Source organism: Saccopteryx bilineata, chromosome 2 (genome assembly GCF_036850765.1).
Source record: "Saccopteryx bilineata isolate mSacBil1 chromosome 2, mSacBil1_pri_phased_curated, whole genome shotgun sequence".
NCBI classification, from domain to species: domain Eukaryota; kingdom Metazoa; phylum Chordata; class Mammalia; order Chiroptera; family Emballonuridae; genus Saccopteryx; species Saccopteryx bilineata.
The window spans coordinates 34,482,970-34,507,903 of record NC_089491.1 but is presented as its reverse complement, the minus strand read 5'-3'; the positions used below and the strand labels follow the sequence as shown (position 1 = coordinate 34,507,903).

At 51.1% G+C, this 24,934-nt stretch overlaps 1 protein-coding gene and 1 pseudogene across 1 annotated transcript in view; both read right to left on the bottom strand.

Annotated features, from left to right (window-relative positions):
- The window catches only part of GABBR2 (gamma-aminobutyric acid type B receptor subunit 2), a 394,966-nt gene that overhangs the window by 68,999 nt on the left and 301,033 nt on the right, over window positions 1-24,934 (bottom strand). Inside the window, exons 11-12 of the mRNA XM_066256664.1 lie at window positions 24,691-24,823; window positions 8,228-8,335 (exon numbers count right to left, since the gene is read on the bottom strand). Of these exons, the coding sequence (XP_066112761.1) occupies window positions 8,228-8,335; window positions 24,691-24,823 (241 nt within the window). The remainder of the gene's footprint in view (window positions 1-8,227; window positions 8,336-24,690; window positions 24,824-24,934) is intronic.
- On the bottom strand, window positions 9,077-12,017 carry LOC136323679 (small COPII coat GTPase SAR1B pseudogene; annotated as a pseudogene).

Below are 24,934 nucleotides of genomic sequence, written 5' to 3'. Positions count from 1 at the left end.
TTTGCAGCCCATGATATCTTTATTACACTGTGAAATTCCCACCCCACTTTCTGTCCCCTTGGTAGGGGATTGGCCTGGGGGCTAATGCTGTCAGTACCAAAGCTAACTGTGTTTCACTCATTGCATGTCTATGTACTCCTCCCCCCAATAAAAGCTAATGTGATGAGGTAGTTCTAGAAAAGATTATAGAAAAAGAAACAAAACTGAGGGAAACCTAAGAAATATCACCAGGTCTGGCTTTTCATCATTAAAGCCACATTTAAAGGAGAAATATAAACTCAAGGCGCCTCTCTGCAGCTGAACTGTGCAAAGAACTGGAAGAAAGTATTTTTGAGTTCTTGCCTAAAAGATCCAATTCACCAAGACCACTTTACATGGTGGTAGGGGGTTAGCAAAAAACCCTCTTTGAGATTTTCCGGAAGCATCTAGTGAACCGCTGATGCTTTGCAGAAACCAGCTAACCTTAGCTCTGTGGGGAGCTGAGCAACTCTACCAGCCTTGAGAAGTTGGGGAAAAAGAAAGAAATTCCTGAGGAGCTTAGGACTTGGAGGACAGGCTGACAGTGAGATGCTCACCCAAGGCACTTTAAGCCCCCAGGCATTTGCCCATGCTGTGCCTGACCCCTGGAAGGTCTTTCCCCAACCCTTCTGCAGACACCCTCCCACCCTGATGTCCCTATGAGTAGTCACTTCACAGTATATGTGTGATCATTCTATTCATATCAGTCATCCTACTATGTTACAAGCTCTGTGCTGCTTAGCTTTTGCTAATCGCCCTGTTCTTAGCACCTGTCTGAGCATAGAAAAGTACTCAGTAAGCACTGGCAGATGGATGATGATCTAAGAAAACATGCCCTGGGCACTCAATCTGAGCTGGGCACTGGCGACACAGAGATGGAGAGACCCCGGCGCTGCCCTCCAGGGTGGGCAGGAGAGACAGACTTGTCATAATGATTTCAGGAGGGTGCTGGAGGAGAGGAAGTAGCTCCACAGAGACGGAGCGGGAGGCCGCTGGGGGCTGGGGAGGAGGGGCTGTCAGGCAGAGGAAGCAGCACTGCAAAATCTCGGAGCTGGAAGAGCTTCCTGAATGGCAGCTGAGGGGAAGGACCACATCCTATCGTCCCTGGTTCTAGAGTTTCCTATGACTCCCCATCACCCACAGGACAAATCCAGCCAAGCTCTTTTGCTGGGCATTTAAGCCTTTCCCCAGCATGGCCTGACCACTCCCCAAACACATGCACTTCATTAATGCCTAACCTCTTCCTACTCTGTGGCCAGGTTGTGTTTCTCACCTTTCAGCCTTTGTAGGTGCCAGATCTTTTGTTAGAAACACCCTATTCTTTCTGTGAGAGGCTCTGTGTGTGGCCAAGTGTGAATGGGGGGTGGGTGGGGGGTGGCTGGAGATAGGGCTAGTTGGAGTGGGGGAAGAGCTTGCGTGACAGTGGGGTCCGCTGGAGGTTTAAGCATCTTGAAGCATTGGTGTGATGGGAGCAATCTGCAGCACTGAGGGGTGGGTCAAGGCAGGAGCCTGCCGTGGAGACCACTTAGAAGCTAGGACAGTTTTCCTGGTGGGCAGGGAGGAGGTCTGATGCAGAGCAGTGACTACCAGGATAGACAAGACGATGCTGATGCCACAGACACTGGGCATCCTCCTGTCCATCTGGCTTCAGCCTCAGTTCTCTCCCTCTCCACAGACTCCCTCCGCCAGTAAGTGTCAGCACCTCCAGATCCCATCTTCTCTGCTACGGCTTTCCCGTGAGGCTAAAGGCCAACTACTCATAGTCTTATCTGGAGGAGACAGTGACCTTGAACTTGCTCAGCAGTGCCATTTTCTCCTGGTCTCTTCCTGAGAGCTCATGAGGCACAGGTGTGTGGAACACCTTGCACTCCAGCACACAAAACTTTGGGTCTGTTGGGAATGCACAGTCTACACTGGACAAAAAGTGGCATGTGGAAGGGAAAGAGCTGAGAAATACGGGGTGTGGTCACACTCAATGAGTCACTGGCAAGAGGAGAAGATTCTCTTCAGAGTGGATATAGCACCTCCCCTGCTGCCTGAACAGGAAAAGCACCATATAGCACAGCTGAGCTTAAAAGATGAGCAGCAGAACTTCCCTTTGGTACAGGTGACAAAGTAAAGTCTTTCAAAAATTTTTTTTTTTTTGTATTTTTCTGAAGCTGGAAACGGGGAGAGACAGTCAGAGAGACTCCCGCATGTGCCCGACTGGGATCCACCTGGCACGCCCACCAGGGGCGACGTTCTGCCCGCCAGGAGGCAATGCTCTGCCCCTCCGGGGCGTCACTCTGCTGTGACCAGAGCCACTCTAGCGCCTGGGGCAGAGGCCAAGGAACCATCCCCAGCGCCCGGGCCATCTTTGCTCCAATGGAGCCTCGGCTGAGGGAGGGGAAGAGAGAGACAGAGAGGAAGGAGAGGGGGAGGGGTGGAGAAGCAAATGGGTGCTTCTCCTGTGTGCCCTGGCCGGGAATCGAACCCGGGACTTCTGCACGCCAGGCCGACGCTCTACTACTGAGCCAACTGGCCAGGGCCAAGTCTTTCAAATTTTAAGGCTCAAGTATGAAGTTTGAGATAGCGTGGAGTGGTGGAAGGACAGGATCTGGGATTAAGTGGACCGGGACTGGAATGAACCTGGATTGGCTTCATCTCTTGCTCCCTGTGTGATCCTGGGCAAATCACTTGATCTCTCATTCCGCACTTCTCATTTATAAAATGGCAAGGAGCAGAGGAACGCAGGGAGCAGAAAGGCTCATGTATTATCTCTAAGGATGGTGTCAAGGGAAGATCGTGGGTTTTGGATTTAGAAGACCTCATTCTAATTCCAGCTCTTGACAAATGTCATCTTGGGCATGCAGTATAACACTGCAAGGCTTGTTTCCTCTTCTAAAACCGGGACCCCTGAACCCTAAGTTGGACAGCTGGTATAAGAGTAAAATGAGATATAGAGAGAGCACCTAGATACAGTGTCTGGCACAGAAAAGGTGCTCAGCAAATGGTGGCTGTTTGGCTACCATTACTTGGGTTTTGGCGATTAGTGATTCTGTTTATGTGCCTGACAGTGACATCTAGGGGTAAAGCGTGATATTGCACCACAGCTCTATGAGACTCAAGACTAATTATCACAATGATGGATCCATGGTAGGAAGGAAGATTCTGAGAACAAGAGGAGAGGACATGTCTAATTTCCTTTTGGTACCATTTCCAAAGCCTGGCACTTGACCAGTGTTTGTGACTGGATGGATTTATGCTACATTTCATTTGTTAATCACAGAAACACTTATTAAGTGCAGAAACACTTATTGAGTGTCTATGTACTGGGGACGAACAGAACATATATATCCTGCCATCATGGAGCATGGATGACAGTGAGGGAGACTAACTGTGAATAAGTAAATAAATACCCATGCACATACACAATACAAAGTCAAGGAGAGGAGGTTTTAAATGACCTTTTAAAAGAAGATATAAAAATTTGTATATAAATAATAGTACTTGACCTGACCATATAAAGTCTGAATGCGAAAGAATCCTCATGTCAGGCAAGACCATCTTTCAAAGTCTCCTAAAATTCTTCTCTGAATCCTTTATTTTTCAACTTTCTCTTCAAAAGCTGTATGGACTGCTCTCTGCTATATCACTGCATATTGATGCCATTACACTTCACTCTCTTTCTGAGGCTAGGAGGTTACTAGTGCCATCAAAGGCACCCAGGAATGAGTGAGCACCAGTTTCTGGAATCAGATCTGAGTTTGTGTCTTACCACTAGCTACATGATCTTGCGTAAGTTTCTTAATCCCTCTGAGCCAGTTTCCTCACCTACAAAATTGGGATGAAAACCACACAAATCACGTTAGATCGCCAGAGGTTGGCTTACAGTTACTGTTCAACAGAGGTCAGCTATGATTATTACATGCCACTTCCCACTGTTGTTAGAGCAGAGATCAGCAAAGTACAAACGGGGCCCATTGCTAATTTTTATAAAGTTCTACTGGAACACTTATGCATATGGCTGCTTTTATTCCACAACAGCAGAGCCGACTGGTTGCAACAGAGACTGTATGACCTGCAAAGTCTAACGTATTTCCAAGCTGGCCCTTTGCAGAAGGTGGCGGCTTACTCTCGGCTTACCGAAAAAGGCATCTCTTCTTTCTTCCAAAACTTCAGATATCTGACTGATCTTCAGACTGGACTTCTCTAGGACAATTCGTTGCCTAGTTCCAGGGACACCATTCCGGGGGGAATACAGTATGAGCGGTGCCCCCTAAGCTGTCGTTCTGCTACCACTCAGATGCCTGACGCTTTGTGAAGCTATTGAAAATCCTCTGCTGTCACATTCCTCAAGCTGAGCCCGGATGAAGATCTGAGTGGATGTCCCCACGTTACTCTCTGCAACAGTGTCAAGTCATGTTTGTACTGAACTTTCTTTGTCCTCAAAAAAACCCCATGTGCCCCACAGGAGAGGATCTCCTCCATGAGTTGCTGCTCTCATCTCAACATTTCAATGTGGTCCTGGTAAGAGGTGCAATAAGGACTAAAAAAGCTTTGCAATTCAAGAGTTTATGATCGGTCTTTAGAAACTAAGGGTAACACGCTACACCGATACTGAATTTGGAAACATTAAGTCACCACATGTCAATAGGCTTTTTTTCCTTTAATGTTTTAAAAAATATGGTCACATGGGTGCGTTTGGGGAGGGCATGCCATTGTGGGCGGAGGGAGAAGGAGGTGGGAGCCATGGAAAGAAGAAAAGGATAAAAAGACTGTATGAAAAAAAAGGGTATGACCGCATTTACAAATTTATGTAAATCTAGTATATGTATCAGTAAAAAAATTAAAAGGCATACTTTAGTAAAAATGTCTAAACTTAAAACCAATAAAACAAAGCAATAAAAACCAACTTCGGCTATATAAAAGGTTTCAATCATGGAGAATTCAATCTCAGTTTTGACCTGCAACTTCCACAACCCTTTCAAAAACAATCTGGTCCCCAGACTTGAGTTTTTGATCTGTGTATGATATAAATTTCTCTTCCACACCTTTAACCTCCCCCAATTTCCTCCGGGAATAACGAGAAAGCCCACAGGAGAAAGTTTCTCATGCTACAACGGTGCGTTCCCCTGACCTTAATCGGTTTCACAACAGACAAAACGGACCAAATCTGTACTCAGAGCCTTTGGCAGTTTCTCAGACGAGACCCTTCCCGGGAGCCCTGGGTCCACCACTACCAGTCCGAGCTCTCAGCTGCCCAGACCCCCAAGGCTGCAGCAGGCGCCCTGGGCTCAGGCAGTGCAGCAGGGTATGGTCACATCACAGCTTGCCTCGTGGGAGCTTTCAGACAACTGAACCCCTACAGTCCCCTCGACGTGTTCTGTCGATTGTTGCCAGACAATCGGAGTGTTCTTGCTCACTGATCACATGAGTAATGGAACATAAAGGCTGGTTCTTTGTTACAGATCACAATATGGGTGAATCACAGAGGAATCAACGCAGCGATTCTTCAAAGCCTGGATGGAGTTGTCATAAGTGGCAGAGCCCCTCTCTAACCAGAGCCACAGAGCAGGAGGGCCCCAGATGTCCCTTCGTGCCTCTCAAACTTTGGCTTCCATCAATATCCCCAGGAGGGGCTGGTGAGAAACTTGCTCCTGGGCGCCAGCCAGGGTTCTTCGGGCTGGGCTGGGGGCTGAGAACTTGCATCTCTAACAAGCTCCTAGCTGATGCTGAGGGTGCTGCTATAGCTGGTCCAGCCCTCACTCCGTGCAGCCTAGATCTAACCAGAGGTCTTCCCCTCTGGCTGTCTGTTAGTATCACTTGGGAAAGTCCAAGAACTCGATGCTCAGCTCCAGTGGCAGAGTTTGGGTGTAACTGGGCTGGGCTGGGTTACTTCTTGTAGTATTCAAAAGCTCCCATTTGATTGTAACAGGCTGCCAGAGCTGAGAAGGATGGGTAACCAGGTTTCTCATCTTACAGACAGAGGGATGTTGTCACAGATGCTGGTGAGGCCCGGTGAGGGAAGGGGCCCTCCAGGTGAGCACAGGCGGTGGGTGGCCCAGTGGAGCTCTTTCCGCCCTCTAAATGCAGCCTGCAGTTTTTTCCTAGGGTGGGCCAGCGCCAGGCGAGGCAGGGGGCAGAGAGGGGCAGAGACTCCTCTCCCTGGCTTCCTTCCCCCAATCTGGAGAGCAGCTTCTAAGGCAGCCCTGGCGGGGAATGGGGCGGTGGTGGGATGACGAGTGAGAGGTGCCATGGGCGCCAGGCAGAATCACCACCCAGGAAACATACTATTTCAACATGCCCCCATTTATGATAAGGAAACAGAGGCTCTGGAGGATGAAGGGATGTGTCTGAAGCCCCTCGGCAGGTCAGTGGGGAGGCAGAGAGTAGACGCCCTCTCTCCTGCTTTGCCTGCTGGCCCCACTGCCTTGGGCGGGCGTGCTGTCTGCTACGGGAGCCAGGGCTCATAACCCAGTAACCGGATGGCAAACGCAAGTTTGGGGTGAAGAATCAGTGCAGGATCTGCAGAGGAGATGTCAGGTTATACTCACATTAGGGATTTAAAAAGTAACTCTGTGTGTGTGTGTGTGTGTGTGATGGGGTGGGGTTGAATCAAGAAGAGGATTGTTTGGAAAAGGTGTCATGATGTTATGAGACCCTTCCCCTCAAGGTGAGAGGATGGGGTGGGGGTGGGGATGGTTCCTCCTTGACCTCTAGTCAAGAAAGAGGCTTTAAGCAGAGCATTCAGGGGGCTTGATTGATAGGGGTCCCTGCAGCCTGGGGGGACCCGATGAACTGATGCCTGACTACTGTCTGAAAAGCCTACAAGGAGATGACAGGCTGGCAGCTGTCATGGAGGTGAGGGGGGTATAAAGGGGGCGGCTGCTACAGTGGGGTCCACCTGAAACCCTGGAGATTGCAGGAGAGAAGGAAGCGTGAGTGCCACCTCCTGCACAGCAGATATGGCCCCCGGGGCAAGGGAGGGCTGTGAGGTCCCTGCAAGACAAGCTGCAGGGGAGGGGCCAGGCGAGCCTGGGGGTGGGGCGCCAGCTGCCAGCGGCGAGGAAGAAGCCACACGTAGCCAACTGGAAGGTATTTCACCCATGTCAAAGGCACTGCTGGACAGAAAGTCCCAGTAATGGGGGCTTTGAAAAACCCACAAACACACCCAGGAGAGTCTAAAGGGCCTGCTTAACCCCGGCCGGGCCCAGCATGCCCAATGCCAGCCACTGGCCAGTAGGGTCATTCCTGCCCCTTCCACTACTCCAACCCTGGAGGGCTCAGAAACCTTAGGGATGGGATGATGGGGAAAACCTGAGGCTGGAAAAGAGAGGAAAGGGCCCACCTGCACCCCTCTTCCAGGGCAGGCCTGAGCTCGGGGAGGGCGAAGGTGTGCCTCTGAATGTGGCCTGCAGTTGTGGATATTATGACGGACTCTATATAATAGCTGCTGACCAGAGGGCCTTCAAGGTCATGAGAGTTGCCCTACATTTTATCAAGGAGCAAGGGAGGAACACATCACTGGAAGAGTTAAAAGGACAGTGACAGAGAAAGTCCCTTTCTGACATATCCTAGGAGTCAAGCTTAGTCGGCACGCTGGCTACACCGAACCACACCGGTGGCGAATGCTCTCCACCCACATGAAGGCAGAACCCCTGTCTTCCACGGGGCTCTTTGAACATGGAATGATTAAATCAGGTCCCTGCTGTGCTCTGTGTCACTCCCCTCTTTCAAGGGCTCCCAGTGCCCAAAAGTAAAAGTTCAGTATCCTTACCACGGCTGCTGCCTTGCTCTGGGGCCTCCTCTCAGACCCTGTCCCCACGAACGCTGTGCCCCAGCGCATTGAGCCTCTCTCAGAAGCACGAAAACACCCCTCTCCACCCCAGGCCTTTGCACACAGTTCCCTCTACAGGGCCTGAAACCTGCCCAGCCTCTGCCTGGCTAATCCCCGCTCAGCCCTCCAGGTGACACTTCCTACACGAAGCCTTCCCTGAGTGCATGTACCCCAGGAACCCCCCTATGTCCCTGCCTTGCCCTCTGTAAACACTCTGATTTCCCCAGGTGGCTGAAGGTGTAGGGTTTGATGTGGGGTGGGGCCAGGACTGTGTTTATCTTGAATCCGTAGCAAACAGCCCCGTGCCTGGTACATCGTAGGTGCTTAATAAGAATTTGTGAAATAAATGCTGAGTGAACACTGCAGACACCTGGAAACAGGAGTGGTTACCTTCTTCTTCATTTTCACATTTTTGAAGATGGCGTGGACCCTCCATGTCTTTGCAAACATTGCCCCGAAGGCAGTTGTGTAGCCCACGGTGAGAATCCAGGTCCTGACCTAGAGGCCATGAGAAAACACAAGCATTAACATTCCGTAGGTGGACCGACCTTGTCGTTCATGAGATTATCCCAACAAGGGGACTCCAGATGACGGGGACAGACACTCTGTGTACCACAGAGTTTTCCTAGTGTCAACAGTTTTTCAATCATACTTCAATGTGATAGACATTTAGTGGGGGTTTTTTGTTGTTGTTGTTGTTGTTTTTGCCAAACATGAGGGTCTGTTTTATTACATGAGGTTTGCTTGAGAAGAAATATTATTGAAATCTGAAAGGCACCATGCAATCATCAATCAGCTAATTATTATTATTATTATTATTTTTTTGTATTTTTCTGAAGTTGGAAACAGGGAGGCAGTAAGACAGATTCATGCATGCGCCCGAGCGAGCACACCCACCAGGAGGCGATGCTCTGCCCATCTGGGGCGTTGCTCTGTTGTGACCAGAGCCATTCTAGCGCCTGAGGCAGAGGCCATGGAGCCATCCTCAGCACCCGGGCCAACTTTGCTCCAATGGAGCTTTGGCTGCGGGAGGGGAAGAGAGAGACAGAGAGGAAGGAGAGGGGGAGGGATGGAGAAGCGGATGGGTGCTTCTCCTGTGTGCCCTGGCCGGGAATCGAACCCGGGACTCCTGCAGCCACTGAGCCAACTGGCCAGGGCTAAAAAATATCTGTTTTTGAACCAACAAAAGGTTATTGAATTCTAATTATGCATGCTCAGCAATCAAATCTCTGAGTAGGCCTAAATGGTGAGACCTGGACCCAAGGCAGGTGGGTGCCAATCACTGTGCTGTGCCAACCAGCGGCAGCCTCTGTCACCGGGCCTTCTGAGCACCCTGCGCATAAACACTTCCAAAGGCCGGCCATTCAGCTCATTCAGAGAAATGCTGCCCTTTCCTGCGGTCTGATCAGAGAAGCTAAACATTTCTGTGTTCTCTCTTCACTGATGGCTTCCGGTCTGTTGATCTTATTCTCAAAAGTCAGTCTGAGCACATTAGCAACGGTTTCATCTGTCATTAGTGAATCAAGTTCTGTTGATTCTGACAGCCTTTCATGGTCTGCACAATCCACCAGAAATACAATGCTACTGATAGCAGGAAGGTAGTGTTCCCCACACTCTTCGAGCTTGAACATGACCTCTCAGGTCAAAAGTTGTCAAGGTCATGACACTCTTGGTTAGTTCTTCTGAAGTGGGATGTAATGTTGGGATATGTTGTCCAAGTCTGCCGTCTTTTAGCATGTGTAGCAATGTTGTTTCTCCTGCGTTATCCAATCTAAGAAATACCAATTTACCAATTTTCTTATATAATCCTGAACGCTGTAGCACACTGCTGAAACCACTGTAAATCCAGTCAAATGTGAAGGACACATTCAAATCTTACAGGGTCTACAATCGGAGAGAATGCAATTTCTTAATTGGCGTCGGCTGTACAGACTCCGCAACCGAATTGCAAAGCGCAGTGGCTTCTGCATCCCAGCTCGAGTCAGCCTATAGACATTTCTATCAACCCTTGCCAGACCCAGGGTCCTGGGCACTGAGGCATTTCAGATTCAAATCCTGCCTTTGATGGGCCCCCAAGGAAGACAGCCATAAAGAGGCACAGAGGGCCCCAGGACCTCTGAGGGATTACTGGGGCAACAGAACAGCCCTCCCTCTTTCTTTTCTTCCTGTGAGGAGACAGATCTGCAGAAGGGAGTGTAACCGCTGACTTCTCTGTCTCTTCACCTGAGTCGACAGGAGACCAGGTGGCCCAGAAACCCCTTCTATGGGACTCCTGGCTCCTGTGTTGTGGGCAGAGCGTGGAGGAAGTCACTGAGCCCCAGGGGCTGAGACTGGGCAGGTGAATGAGCCTGCTATGGGCCTTCTCCAGTGCTCAGCAAACCCGCCCCTCCGGTAGAGCAGGGCAGGACTCAGCCAGAGCTGGCCAGCTCCAGGCCATCACAGGAGGCTGCTCAGTTAGGGAGGGAGGCCAGAGGAAAAGGGCTGACATCCTCACTCCCCCCAGGGGCCTGTTTCCTCAGGTGTTTGGAGGAAGCGAGGAGCAGCTGCTGCCTGGTCCTGCTGTCCAGCCCCTGCCACACCCTCTCATAGTTAGGCTGCTTGGATGCTACTGCTGTGTGTGACCTCAGGAGTCTGTTTACTCTGGGCTAGGCTGGCCTGCTCCTGAGCCCACACTGGACCATCGGTCTGTGCTCAGGACTAAGGCCCAGTCTGGCTCTTTTCTATTCCCTAAGGACAAAGACGTGCCCGATCCCCAGCTCTGCGCTGGTCGCTGATGGGAATAGCCGGCCTTGATAGGAGCCAACAGTCTGGATCCCGGCAGGCTGGGAAGGGCTAGTCATCATCTGTTGGGTTTGGGAGCCTCCTGGACACCCATTCTCTGTCCACACAACCATCATGGCCAGACCCCAGCCTTTCCAGCCTTCGCTCACCAGCTGGACTGGACACTCTCCAGTATCCAGGGCATTCACTTCACTCCAGACTGGGCTCTGCATCACCGCCCAGCCCTGGGCTGTGGGCCACGGGGGTCCCTGCCCTGCGAACTCTAGTTCTAGGCTTCAGCTTTTCCTCTGCCTTTCCCCAGCTCTGTTGAGCTAAATTTGCTTGCAAAAGTCCCCTCCTGCCTTTCTAGAAACTCACCTCTCCAGCGTTTCAGAGACAAATCATTTCCCCTTTCTACTTTAGTTGTGACAATAGGAACCGGCTGGGTAGACTGCAAGGCTGATGCCCTAAGTCTAGGAAGAATGACAGCGTTACAGCTATTTTTCAGAAACATGGACATGTGAATGCTGACAATGTAGAGATGGGCACTAATCCCTTTTTTTTTTTCCAAATTCCAAAAACAAGGAGAAATCAGACAGGCAAGAATGAATCACAGTCCTTCCGAGAAGGCAAAGTATGGTCACATTATTACCCATATTCTAGAGAGAGTATACAAGAAAGTAAACATAACAGAGAGGGGAAGGAGCCAATCATTGCAAATTGAGACCTCAGCTCATCCAGCGACCAGATCATCCATTCCCAGTCTGGTAGAACTGCATAGGACCTCATGGGTCATCTTATTCATCCGTGTGTTTATTCCTTCTTATGTTTATTCAGGAAGCACAGACGCTCTTCCACGCACACAAAGGGGTTATGTCCCGATAAGTCCATCGTAAGTTGAAACAATTATAAGCTGAAAATATGTATACATTGAACACACCTAACCTGCCGAACATCATAGCTTAGCCTAGCCTACCTTAAACATGCTCAGAACATGTACATTAGCCTATAGTAGGGCAAGATTATCTCGCTGCTGCTGCCCCACAGCACGAGAGATGTACCACATATATCATTAGCACAGGAAAAGATCAAAATTCACAATTCAAAGTAAGTGTATTGAATGTAGATCACTTCAGAACCATCGTAAAGTTGAAAAATGTTAAGTCCGAACCACTGTAAGTTGATGACTGACTGTATTCTTAGGCCAGTGGCTAAGTGTTCTATGATAAACAAAGAAACAAAACAACAGCAACAAAAACCAGGGTGATGTTTTCAGAGGTATAGGTTGAGAAAACCAGTTTGCAGGTGAAGAAGCTGAGACTCAAGTTTAGGGTATTTCTCTAGCCATGCCACACGGCTCCGGCCAGAGCTGAGCGGGGAACCCAGCACCTTGTACCAGCCCAGCCCTCTCACCCCACATCGTGGTCCCTCCTCCTCAAACTGAGTTCCCTTAACCCACACCAGCTTCATCCATGCCCCGGAGTCAGCTGTCAAAGGGACAGGACTCACCCAGGTGGGTGACCAGCCTGAGAACCCTCTCCTGGGTGATCTCAGCCCTTGGCTAATGGGTCGTCACCACTGTTAAGACTAATGATTTCCATGCATTTTTGTTTGCTGACCAGAAAAACAATTTTCAACATGAACTTACACAGAACATGAAAATTTTAAAAGAATGACAAAGGATGAAATAATATTATTTTCATCTCATCACGTGGCTGACAAAGATCTCTTATATCGAGGAGAAGTGTCATTCCAGTGTGCTTAGCATTATTATATTTGCTTTGACTTTTTTTTTAAAGCGATCATTTTCATGCCAGTTGTCTATTTTGTGAGGGCTGAATTCATTAAGACTCAATAATATAAATGAGTTACATTAGTTAAAACTCAGTCATATAAATTTAACCCAGTATCCAGAAACTGCGGGGTCCTGCCGTAAACTGAAGGCAAAGGACGGCTGAGGATTCCCCAGCAGGGAAGACGCACAGGCCCCGAAGGCTGGGTCCTTGGGCCCGCGGGCAAGGCTGGCCCTCAAGCTGCAGTCTGGGAACCGGGACTCGGGGTTGCCACCACTTCCTCAGTGAGAAGAGTGACTCTCTGTGCCTGAACTGTTGGTGCAAACAACGTGGTTTATGTCGCACACCTGCTTTCCTGCCGGGAGCCTGCAGTTGGGGTATGTGCTGGGCAGAGGGAGCCAAGGTGATCCATAGTAACCCGGAGGGGCACGGAGTGTCCAGTGAGCTTCCCTGGTAGACAGCATTTTGCACGAGCATGTCCTGTGTGTGACTTTTCATGCACTTTCACGGGGAGAGGCTCTCGGAAGCTTGCAGCTGGTTTTCCCTCGTCTTTGCCCCTTGAACCTTTTCCCTCGTCTTTGCCCCTTGAACCTTTTCCCTTTGCTGATTTCGCTGTATTTTCTTTCGATGTAATAAATCACTGCTGGGAGTACAACCGCATGCTGAACCCCCCTAGTGAATTACTGAACTGGGGGTTGTCTTGGGGCCTTTCAACACGATCCCCTATTGCTCTCTGGTGTAATGGGTTGACCAACAACTCTGCTCGGGACAGTTCCTGCATAAAGACCACCCGTCACACCCTCTGAACCAGGGCCCCAGGGTCAGTCCAAGGAGTAAATATTAATAAAGCTTATTTGCTTTCATTTTTTCCCCCACATAAAAAAGTAAATAAAATCTATAATACATTCATCCACAAGACGATCCCAGTGGGCTCATGTCCCAGTTGGAGACAGCTCTTCAGACAATGATGAAACGACTCCAGAGGAAAGACTCAGGAAGCAGGACAGTGGGACCCCCACACAGCTGCCCATCCCAGGCTGGCTCTGCTCAGGGTCAGCACTGGGTCAGGCCTTTGCAAAAGGGAACTGTTGCTTCCCTCTCCACTCCTCACATCTGCTTGAGGTGGAAGTGGACCGAGGGGCCAGTCCTGCCTCTCAAGGGGCTCTCCCTGGGTTAGCACCCTCACTTCCAGGGCTGACCACTGTTTTCGGTGCTGACAATTCTCTTATCTCTTTCCCAGTTCCTATCTTTCTTCTGAGCTCCAGACCTGCCTATGCCACTGTCACTGGGGACCTTAGGTGGCACTCAGGTGTCCCATAAAACCTGCACACCGCACAGCCAGAGCCGAGCCCTCCCTCCTCCTCCATCTCTTCCCAGCCCAGGGAGGGGGCTATTACCCACCTGTCACTGGGGACCTTAGGTGGCACTCAGGTGTCCCATAAACCTTCACACTGCACAGCCAGAGCCGAGCCCTTCCTCCTCCGCCATTTCTCCCCAACCCAGGGAGGGGGCTATTATCCACCTGTCACTGGGACCTTAGGTGGCACTCAGGTGTCCCATAAAACCTGCACACTGCACAGCCAGAGCCGAGCCCTCCCTCCTCCTCCATCTCTCCCCAACCCAGGGGGGGGCTATTATCCACCTGTCACCCAAGTTAGGGACCTGGAAGCCCCCCAGGAATTTCCCCCAGTCTCACTCTGCTAGTCAACCCACAAGCCCACCTCCTTCTGTCTCCCCCCGCCCCCTGACCTTCCTTTGCTCTTCCCTGTGCTCTCAGAGGTGGAGTCCTACGCTAGCAACTCCTGGGCTCCCTTGCCCTCTGGCTACTGGCTGGGCCTGGAAGGCCCCATCAGGGGACTAGAGGTGCCAGGAGAGAGAAGATGGGCATATGCTCCCTGCTGCCCCTGTGTCCATGCTGCTCCTCTGGCCACAGGTGGCTCCTCACACGACTCCAATCCTCTCCGGGCTCAGGAAGACACCCCCGTCTCTACCCTCTGAGGCCCCGGAGTGGTGAGTCTGCCAGTAGTTGCTGGTCCCTGGCGGCAAGACACCCCTGTTTGCTTCTTTATATGAACCAGAGGGTGGGCTCTGTCTTCTGCCAGGGGCAACGCCGTCTCACTCCCACGTCTCTTGTTAGTACCCCTCCTCTCTGTTCCCATGGCGCCATTCGCATTAGTCTGGAGTCAGACCGACACGGCTCAAGTCTTAGCTTCGCCACTTGCTATCTATATGGACAGATAGCAGGTTCTGTAACCTCTTTGAGTTTCAATTTCCTCATCTGTGAAGGGGGGATAACATTAATGCCTCTGACTTGGTAGAGTGGTTGCGAGGAGTTAGATAGAAGACCGTGTGTAAAGTGCTGAGGTTCATAATCAGAATCTGATTTTTGTTCACGTGTTCCTTATCACCACTCACTGGACCACTGCAGGGGCCGCCAGCTAGCAGTCTCCCCGCCTCTGCCCTCGCCTCCTGCTCACTCAGCCGAGAGGGAGGCTGCTCTCCAGTGCAAATCGAAGCAAGCTTGACCAGGCTTAAACCCTTCACTGCCCTGCAACCCTTCAGGTTAGACTCCAGGGTGTGGTTCCCACCACCCCACCACCTCTCCTGCCACTCCCAACCTGGCGCTGCACACCTGAGCCACTCCACGCTGCTCCAACGTTCCCCACACACCACCCGGACTCAGCGGCCAGCCTGGCTCCAGCTCTTTCCTCCATTCAGGGTGCCATTCCTCTATTTATCACCTTCACACATTCTCATTTGTTTCCACAATCGAAATCATGCGCCACCTCCTCTGAGAAGCCCGCTCAGGTCTTGCAGGGAGGTCATGGCTGTCTCCTTCTTGAGACTCTGCCCTCACACACATTTCCTGCTGTGCTGGTCGTGAGGAGGGGACATCTACCTGATCACCTGTCTGCCTCTCCCAAGCAATGGTGCTCCTGGCAGGCAGAGCCTGCCCTGCCCAACTTTGGACCTCTGGGCCAGTGCTGAGGGGCAATCAGGCTGGGTGGCCCAGATAGAGAGGTAGTGGGCTCTGCCCCCAGAAATGTGAAGTGGAGCTGAGCAAGGACACGGCAGGAAGACCGCAGAGGGAACGAGCGTTCAGCTCCAGAAGGGGCTGAGTTTGCGGCCTTGGCGTCCCCTTCTATCCGAATGAATTATGCTCTGAGGTGTGAGCTCCCTGCCCCCCCCATATTTAAGCAGAGCTTGGAGGACCCCCTATCAGGGTGCTGTAGGGGCATTTCCTACACTGGGGGAAGCTTTATTTGATGGAGTCCCAGCTGTCTCCCTTCTGTGGGGCTCTATGATGCCAGAAAAACTGGAAGATTCTAAGGGGCTGTAATGGTTCTGTTTCCAATATGCTGCCTCTACCACAAATCTCTCCTGATTCATCAACACAAGATGAACAGCTACTTCGTTCTTTTCTCTGAGTCTTAAACATTATTTACTCTTCTGATTTTAACATCTTTCCTTTTCTCTCCTCAGCCATAAAGTACTTGGGCCCCTCTGCGCACTGCCTTGAACACACATCTATGATGTGTGTGTGTGTGTGTGTGTGTGTGTGTGTGTAGAACTCGAGGCAGGCAATGCCCATCTCAGTCTCAACTATGATAAAGGAAAAGAAAACAATTAGAACAAATCTCCAAATGGAAAGAAAAATCTATGCCTGGAACAAGTCTGCTCAGCTGCATGTTCAATTGATTTTGGGAAGGGCTGCCAGGCAGAGAGAAGGGCTTTCATTGCTCTTTTGGGGATCAGCAGGAAAATGGATGTGCAGCGCTCTGGTAGGTCTGTTCTGACAGAAGACTGGGGCCGCTATGCTCAGGGCCTCCTGTGGCCCCGGAGGCATGTGGGCCCCAGGCCGGAGTCAGACAGCCCAGGATGAAGCCCTGGTGGCTGGGGTGCAAGTCGCTCGCCTGCTGTCCAAGGTTCTGAAAAGGGCCTTTAGTTTTGTTCTGACTGCTCACCCCAGGCAACCACTGTGAGAGGGCAAGGAAAGACCCAGAGTGCCCAAGAGCAAGCCCCAGACCTCCATTATGTATGAGGTTGGGGAAAAGGCAAGCACCCTGGAGCTGAAACACCCGGCCTCAGCCTGCGGTCTCTGGGCAAGGGGGGGGGGGGAGATGTGACGTGTGTCCCAAGGCAATAAACCTGTGAAGGCAGTACCCTGTAGATAGCTCTAGAGACCCTGCCTTGCCCAGGGTCCTGTACGTAAGACCTACACAGATAATGAATGCCCTGTAGGGTTTAGACCACAGCAAAGCCTCTCTGGGGAAACAATTCAGGGAGCCATGGGGGATTCTGGGCACAAACAGGGGTACTCTGGGACCACAGTCAGGGCCAGTGGGGTGTCCTAGGAGCCTTGGGGGCCAATTAGAGAAAGTTCTCCCTTTTGGGAGGAGGCATTTCTAAGAGGCACGCCCTCGAGACCCTTTTGAAAGAACCCCCTCCTTCTGGCCCTCCCAGTCAGAACTCATCAGGTTCAGCTGGAATTCAGCCCCCGTCACCCCTGATGCCAACACTCTGGTGCAGTGCACACAATGTACAACTGCGCTCGACGGCATTGGCTCGGGGAACAGAACAACACGGAGTGAGAGGAGAGCTGTTTCTTCTCCTCTCCATGACCCCAGCAGGTGCCTTGGCCACCAGAGGTTGGGAGTTTTCTGGAAGTGTGACATTCTCAACATGGGTGGTGGCAGCAGGTGTGAGTGTGTGCTGGGGAGGGGGCTGATGTGTGTCTCCAGGCAGCTCTGTGGGCTAAAGATGTGGACGCATGGGTGTTAGGGCAAGAGAAGGAGAGGGTGGGCATACCATGCTGACAGAAGTTGCTGTGAAATTTGTGGGCAAGGAAGAGGCCTCTTCTAGGACCTCCAGAAATAACTGCAGCTCGTACTGAGGCATCCCCTATTTTAAGCTCCCCGATTTGTTTCTTTGCTTTGTCTACACTCCTTCCTCAATGCCTGTCTCTATCAGGGCATACAACATGCTGAATAGAAGATACTTGCGTACCTACATATTCCTGTCCGCACTGCCAGCTCTCCGAGGACAGTGATCTATGCCTGCAGGCTCTGGCACATAGCAGTACCTTGAAAATGTTGCTATCTAAATGAATGAATAAGGGCTGTGACTGGCCCACCTGAAGGCGTGTGGGGTGGGAGGACATCAGCTGCCCATGGGCTGGAAAGTCTGGGGAGCCCCTGGGGCCCTCCTTTGGAAGCCAGAGGACCCACAGAGCCCTTCCCAACTGCAGGCCTTAGATGGCTGGGGACAGAGGGGGGGCACTGCTGTCAGAAAGGATGCTACAGCCTGTCCAGCACTCCAGTTGGCCCACACAGGTCCCTGTTAGTGCCAGTCCTAGCAGCTGGCTCCCTCCAGCTGGTCTGAACCTGTCAGTCAAGGCCACCATCAAACCATGTGGGTGTTTCCTGGCCCAGGTCTTCTGACCACCTTCTAAAATCACCACTCCCTTTACCATGGGCTGCTGCAAAAGCATGGCATCACATGCTAGATCAGCCCCCAAACAATAAGATTATATTAGGTTATCTTTCAACTGCCTTAAAAAGAAATCCCTAAGACAGAACAAACAAACAAATAAACAAACAGATATTTATGGCCTTTTGACTAAAAACATCATTAATTCCTGCTAGACTTGAATATACTTGGAGGCTAGTTGGGAATTCCCAGACAGCCTTTACCTTTTGAGTTAGAGTTAGAAAATCCTAGCAGCTCCAGGAAGGCTGGAAGAGGATGTCATGCTCCCCAGCCCAGTGCTGGCTCCCCATTCTTTCCCAGCAGCTGCCCAGCCTGAACCCATTCATACACCTCTGTGAGCAGGTGGAGGGCTGGGGGCATGCTTCGGGACCCAGAGTCCGACCCTGCCTCTTGTGAGGGGACTGCCCTGCATGCTGAGATTACAGGGTGGAGGCCCAGGAGGCCAGCTCCCCGCTCCCAGGTGATCCTCACGGGACGTGGTTTTGGTGCTTCCATTTCTCTTCCACGATAGTCTCCAAGAGACCAACACGAGAATGAAGCACGGGTTCTAGTTGAGACCTTGCCATCCTGTGGCCTGTGGACGCAGCCTCAGGATCACCTGGTAGCTTGTCAGGGAGGGAGCACCTCAGGCCACCCTACTGAGCCAGAATCTGCTCTCGCCCAGACCCGGGTGACACATGTGTGCGCCGGGCAGCACTCTCTGTGCAGGTAGCCGCTGGGAGGCTTACCCTGCAGGGGTTGTAGACGGTAGCTGGAAGGCGTAGGGAGGACTTACGGGATGCTAGTAACGATCTTGATCTGGAGACTGGATTCGCGGTTAAGTTTAGTTTGTGAAAATTCATTGAGCCACATACTTATGCGTATATTTGTTCTTTACTTGAACAAAAAGTGAGAAACGAAAGGAGTCAGGATAGTAGGCCAGGGGAGTCAGCTGGGAGAACAAGGGCAGCGTTACAGCAGCCCCGGGCCAGCCTGGCCTCGATTAGCTCTTACGTCAGATTGCAGGGACAGGACTCTCCTGCGAGTGCCCTCCGAGGTCCCACTGTGTCACTCGCACCTCCCTCACAGCCCGTCCTGAGGCGTCAGCGTCAATGCAGCAGAGGCAGACCAGCTTGGCCATGACTTAGGCAGGCCCTAAGTCTGTCCCTGACTGCTCTAGCAAAACAAGACCATGTAAGACCAAAATTTCCATGGTTATGGAAACTATATCCAGTCAACAAGCACGAACCCCACTGTCCAGCCTTTTCCTCATCCCAGATTACTCTGCTTTATCAGGGTCACTCTTAGCAGTGTGCAGAGGTGAATACAATTACCCAGAGATAGTCCCATTATTCATTCATTCATTCATATGGTAATGGCTAACGTTTACTGAATCTTATTACGAGGCAGGCACTAAGTGCTTTACAGACACTATCTCACTTAATCCTCACACCCCTTTCATTATCTCCACTTTAGAGAGGAGAAACTAAGGTTCAGAGGTGTTAAGCAACTTAAACACACAGCTGGGAAGGAGAGCAGTTGGGATTTGAACACTAGCAGCCTTGACTGCAGCTCTCTGATATACTTTGGAGATGCATCAAAAAATGGATCCAGGCCCTGGCCGGTTGGCTCAGTGGTAGAGCGTTGGCCTGGCATGCAGGAGTCCCAGGTATGATTCCCGGCCAGGGCACACAGAAGAAGTGCCCATCTGCTTCTCCACCCCTCCCCCTCTCCTTCCTCTCTGTCTCTCTCTTCCCCTCCTGCAGCCGAGGCTCCATTGGAGCAAAGTTGGCCTGGATGCTGAGGATGGCTCTGTGGCCTCTGCCTCAGGCGCTAGAATGGCTCTGATTGTGGCAGAGTGATGCCCCAAGATGGGCAGAGCATTGCCCCCTGGTGGGTATGCCAGGTGGATCCCAGTCGGGCACATGCGGGAGTCTGTCTGACTGCCTCCCCGTTTCCAGCTTCGGAAAAATGCAAAAAAAAAAAGGATCCATAAATACACTAAAACTCCTGAATTGTACACCTCAAAAGGGTAAATTTTTATGGTATATGAATCACATCTCAATTTTTAAAGATCTAAATGGACAACTTTGGTTGAGATATGTGTTGATCCAACCCTAAGAATTTAGTTCATTTGTTTCTCTTGTTATAAACCAGCTTACAAAAAAAAAAAAAAAAAAAATCAAAATATTTCTTAAAAAAAAAAGAAAAGATGAATGAAACATCTCGGATGTCTTTTTAGTCCCACAGAGCTGGTTCCAAACTTCAGCCCTGCCACTTGGCCATGGAGGACAGAGTTCCAGTTTCCTCTCCCGCAGGGTGGGGACAGAAGCCCAGCCTTGCCGGGCGGTTGGGGGGTCTGGAGGAAAGGCTGCACCGGGCGGGCAGCAAGCTGGCCTTGGTAAACCAGGGCGGAGAGCACCGGATTCCATGAGCGCACTGGCTGGGCGTGATAACACGGACCGCCGGCAGGAAAGTTCCAAGGGGTCCCGAAACTGCTGGGACCTGCGCTCACGCGGGCTCAGGCCTCCCTGAGTCTCCCATCCTCCTGCAGGGTCCCTCTTCACTCTCCATGCCTGTGCTGGGCTCCTGCCTAACACTCCTCAAGGAGGATGGGTGCCCTTCCTCCTCCTCACCCACCTGGCTCCCTCTCTGGGTTGCCAGGGGCTGGGACTCCTGAGCCAGGCCAGTATGTAAGCTGTTATAATGCCTTCCCACCCCCCCTGGCACCCGGGCTCTGGCCCACATCCAGCACTGTCCTCATAGGCAGCTCCGTGCCCACAGGGGCCACGTTGCTATGGTGATTCCGCTACCCACACAGTGTCCAGGGAGACAGCACAGTGTAGCTGGGGCTCTTTGCAAGACTTGCTGAAACCAGGCTGGGAAGATTCCGGAAAGGGTCAGAAGGAGCGGGGGATGGGAACTGCGTGTAACTGCTTCCCCAGCAGGAGCTGTGTGCGTGTGCGTGTGTGTGCTCACACATCACCCACCCCCCATCCATGTTATAATGGCTCTTCTGAGCACAGGCACAGCCTCTAGAGAGGCATCAACTAGTGACTATCATACGTTTCTTCATGAGGTGATGCTCAGGGTTTATTTTCATGTTTCGTTTCTATACTGAACACTAAAAAATAAAAAAAGAAAAAGAGAAAAGGTGGCGGCGGAACAGACTGAGTTGTGACTTTGCTCCACATCGGAAGCTGCCCTGTCCTTTGTCCCAGAAGAGTTCCTACAGAACACAGAGTGGGACTCCAGGCCATTATACTGGGATGGGGAGAAAGATGCTGATCCCTGCGCCCCTCTTCCCCCTCCCCTCTCCCCCTCTCCCCCTCTCCCCCTCTCCACTCCCTTCTTCACCCTATGTTCTAGCCAGCTTGTCTGAATCATCTCGTCTAACCCACACCACAATCCTGCATTCATGACACTCATTTTACAGATGACAACACCGAGGCTGAGATGCCAAGTCACTGGCCATGGTGGGAACTGGTGAGTGTAGGAGGAGGGGGTGAAACCCGGGCTGCTGTTTGAGATCTGTGCTCACTGCCCCAGGAGGCCCTACTTCTACCTTCTGTTCCCCCCGGTGGGAGTTTACTGGGCCAGCCTTCTAGGCCAGGAGAAAACAGAGGCCTCTGCAGCGAGGGAAACAAAGGAGCCAACCCCGGAAGAGCAGGTGGAGCCCAACCCAATTGCGCCCACTGGGTCGTGATGTTTGGGCTCTAAACTCAGAGCTTTCAGTTCGCCTTTCTGGGCAATATTGGGGATTATTAAAGAAATGACCCATGCACACATTGGTGCTGACCCACTTCGATCCAGAGTAGTTAGTCGATGCCTTTTCCCCACAGTCATGAATGTGGGCTCCGCTTTGCAGAGCCTCTGGAACAGCCCTGACTGCAAATAAATGAATCCTCGGGGTGGCGAGAAGCGGGCCCTGCCGTCCTCCCAGAGCCCTTGTGTGCGGAGCTAATGCTGATTTGTAAAGCACTTTATGGTTTATTCATACTGCCTCGCCAGGCTTCCCAGGACAGCTTTCCCTCGCACAAATGAGCACGACTCCCAGAATAGAATGTCAGGCTTCATTAAAAGAAAAATGCCGGGTGTGGGGGATGTCCCTTTCTTGCTCCCTAGCCTGCGTCACCCAGTGTTTGAGAGATTCAGGTCAAACCCCAGAAAGCACCTGTGCTTGTGCGCGGGGAGGGATGTCAGGAGCCTCTTCCCAGGAGGGAGAGAGTCTGCAAGGGCTGGGCCTTCAGCCTCTGCTCCGAACACTCAAACTCAAGCCAGGAAACGTGTTCGCAGGTGGCAGGCAGCGAGCGAGGAGGAGCTGGGCACAGGGACCCTCCCGTGGGACAGGGTGGAGTTCTGCTGCCCTTATTTTCAGCTGGGGGAATAAGGGGGGGTCCCCCAGCTCTCAGAGATGCATGGAGGGATCAGAGCCCTGAGCAAATCAGAAGTCACCAAACTAGCCCCCAGGAGCACTTTCATTCTCGTCTCCTCAAACCTGGGGAGGGTTTCCCCGAGCACAGAGCAGGGAGGAAAGCTTGTTTCTCTCAGTGAGCTTCTTCAGGGTGACCCGAGAGCAGCTCCCCATAGACACACACGGCTCCCAGGAAACAGCAACCCGAGGGCACAGAACTCACCCGGATGCAGAAATTTAGGAGACATGACGGGCTTCATGCCTTCCCTGAAACGAGCAAGACTTCCACGACTGAAGTCACACACACAGGGTCACACTCTCGAGGGAAAAACACCACTGATTCAAAGCCACAAGGACTTTGGAACAGTTAAGCTTCGGAAGGAGCAGACTCCAGGCACCCTGAGAGCAGGCACATGGGGGACCGGTAACTCCTGAGCTCACTTTCTGAACCCCAGGATGGCAGGATGAAGCAGAGGGGGCAGTGCTGGGCTTGGAATAAAAATCTCTGAGCAGGAAGCCAGATCTGGGTGACCCTGCAATACTCGGGGTCTGACTGCCTTCCCGGAGAGGATGGATGCCTGAGCACCCTGCTGACCTCATCATCTGCCTGGGGACGGGGACACGACCATCCACTTCTCAGATGAAGCCTTTTGAACAAAGTAAGTGCGTTCAAAGGGTTCTATCGCAATTGCTAAACAACTCACATTGAAGTTATTGGTGACATTAACAATTTCTCGACTCCACGTAAGGGTCAGTCCAATCTAAAAATCTGCAGAAATCAGGGGAGCATCATCACATACAGCATAAGATTCCAAGGGCTTCTCTGCTTGCCACCTGCTGTCTCAGGGCATAGGAATCCAATGCAGCCCAGAAAGTCCAACAGGGTGGTGACCTGAAGCAAGTATTAGGGGGTCCTCTGCTTGTTTTTCCCTCCCTGCCAACTTTCAATCCATCACCATCCAGTAGTGGGCGCCACTGAGACTTTAGAGCAACAAATAAAATCTAAAAGAGTCGGCTTTGCAAAAATGGGCCCAACAACAGAAGAGGTGCTTCTGGATTAATTCTGTCAGCACCAATCCTTTGACCATCCCTTCTAGCTCTCACCTTCCAGGCAGAGAATTAGATGACTTATTGCATTTGGGACAACAGAGAGAGACCCAATGGCCGACCCAGTTTTTGAGAGATCACAGTAGTCAAAGTCTAGAAATAAATCTCAACTGGTCTTACTCGTCTTAAAAAGTCTGCTGCTGACCCTGGCCACCGAGTGTGGGCGCTACACAACTGCCAACTGTTAATGGCGAAGCTCCTGAAAATGACAACGACCACCGCGCAACAATTTAAAACATATTAATTTTCAAAATAATATTTCTAAAATATAGTGCATAAGTTACACTATTTTGGGCTTCCTCAATATATGCATTTTCATTGGGGGTGATCTAGTTCCCAAGGGGGCCGACATTGGGTCTTGAATGTAAAAAAATATTACTCTTTTATGTAGACACTAAAGATATACCTCAGTACATATGGTGCACACGTCTTTGCTATTAAATTTTCGTGAGGGGATGATTAGGAAAAAAGTCTAAAAAGACTCCTTGGTGGAAGGGGCAATAGGAAAAAATGGTTGAAAAACACTAAGTTGAGAATAACAATTACAATCTTTTCGCCTGACCAGGCGGTGGTGCAGTGGATAGAGTGTTGGACTGGGATGCGGAAGGACCCAGGTTCGAGACCCCGAGGCCGCCAGCTTGAGCGCGGGCTCATCTGGTGTGAGTAAAAAGCTCACCAGCTTGGACCCAAGGTCACAAGCAAGGGGTTACTCAGTTTGCTGAAGGCCCATGGTCAAGACACATATGAGAAAGCAATCAATGAACAACTAAGGTGTTGCAACGAAAAACTAATGATTGATGCTTCTCATCTCTTTCCATTCCTGTCTGTCTGTCCCTATCTATCCCTCTCTCTGACTTTCCCTCTGTCTCTGAAAACAATCTTTTCTATACGACTTAAAGTTCGTTATCCATACAGACTTGTCTCCTTACACTCTGGGATGGTCATTGAGGTAAAGGGGTGGACTTGTTCCTTCTTAAATGGCCCTGACCTGAACCCAGGTGTGGATGCTTTTCTGGATGGTAATTTTTCTCCCTGGCCTTTTGAGGTTATCTAGTCATTCCACAGTGGGCTCTTCTAACAGTGGTCTGTCCAATCCAAAATCTTAATTTTACAGGTAATACTTCAGTCCATTCTGGTCTAAAAGCAACAACCTACTGCCCCATTGAACTGTGTGAACAGCTGAGCGGGCTGTGTTCTGCCTGTTCATGTATTTTCATGCATTTCTGGGTTCGCATGAGTGTTTTTGATGGTTGAGGTCACCAAAAAAAAACCTTAGATCATGTTCCAAAGGAACAAGCAGAATGACTTACAGTGCAGAGTGTTTCGAAGGTCTTTTCAGAGACAAAGGATCCATCAAGGCCGAAAAGAAAAATGGATGCATAGGAGAGCATCCCTCCCAGGATGATGAGGTTGTTCATGTATGGGCTCGACATCTTGATCAGCCTGACGAGAGAAGAGACACCACAGTCAACAGAACTGGCCACGCAGTGATTCCTCGGACAGGTATCATGACCGTGCACACTGCTGCACAGGCAGAGGGGGAGAGGAAAGTGG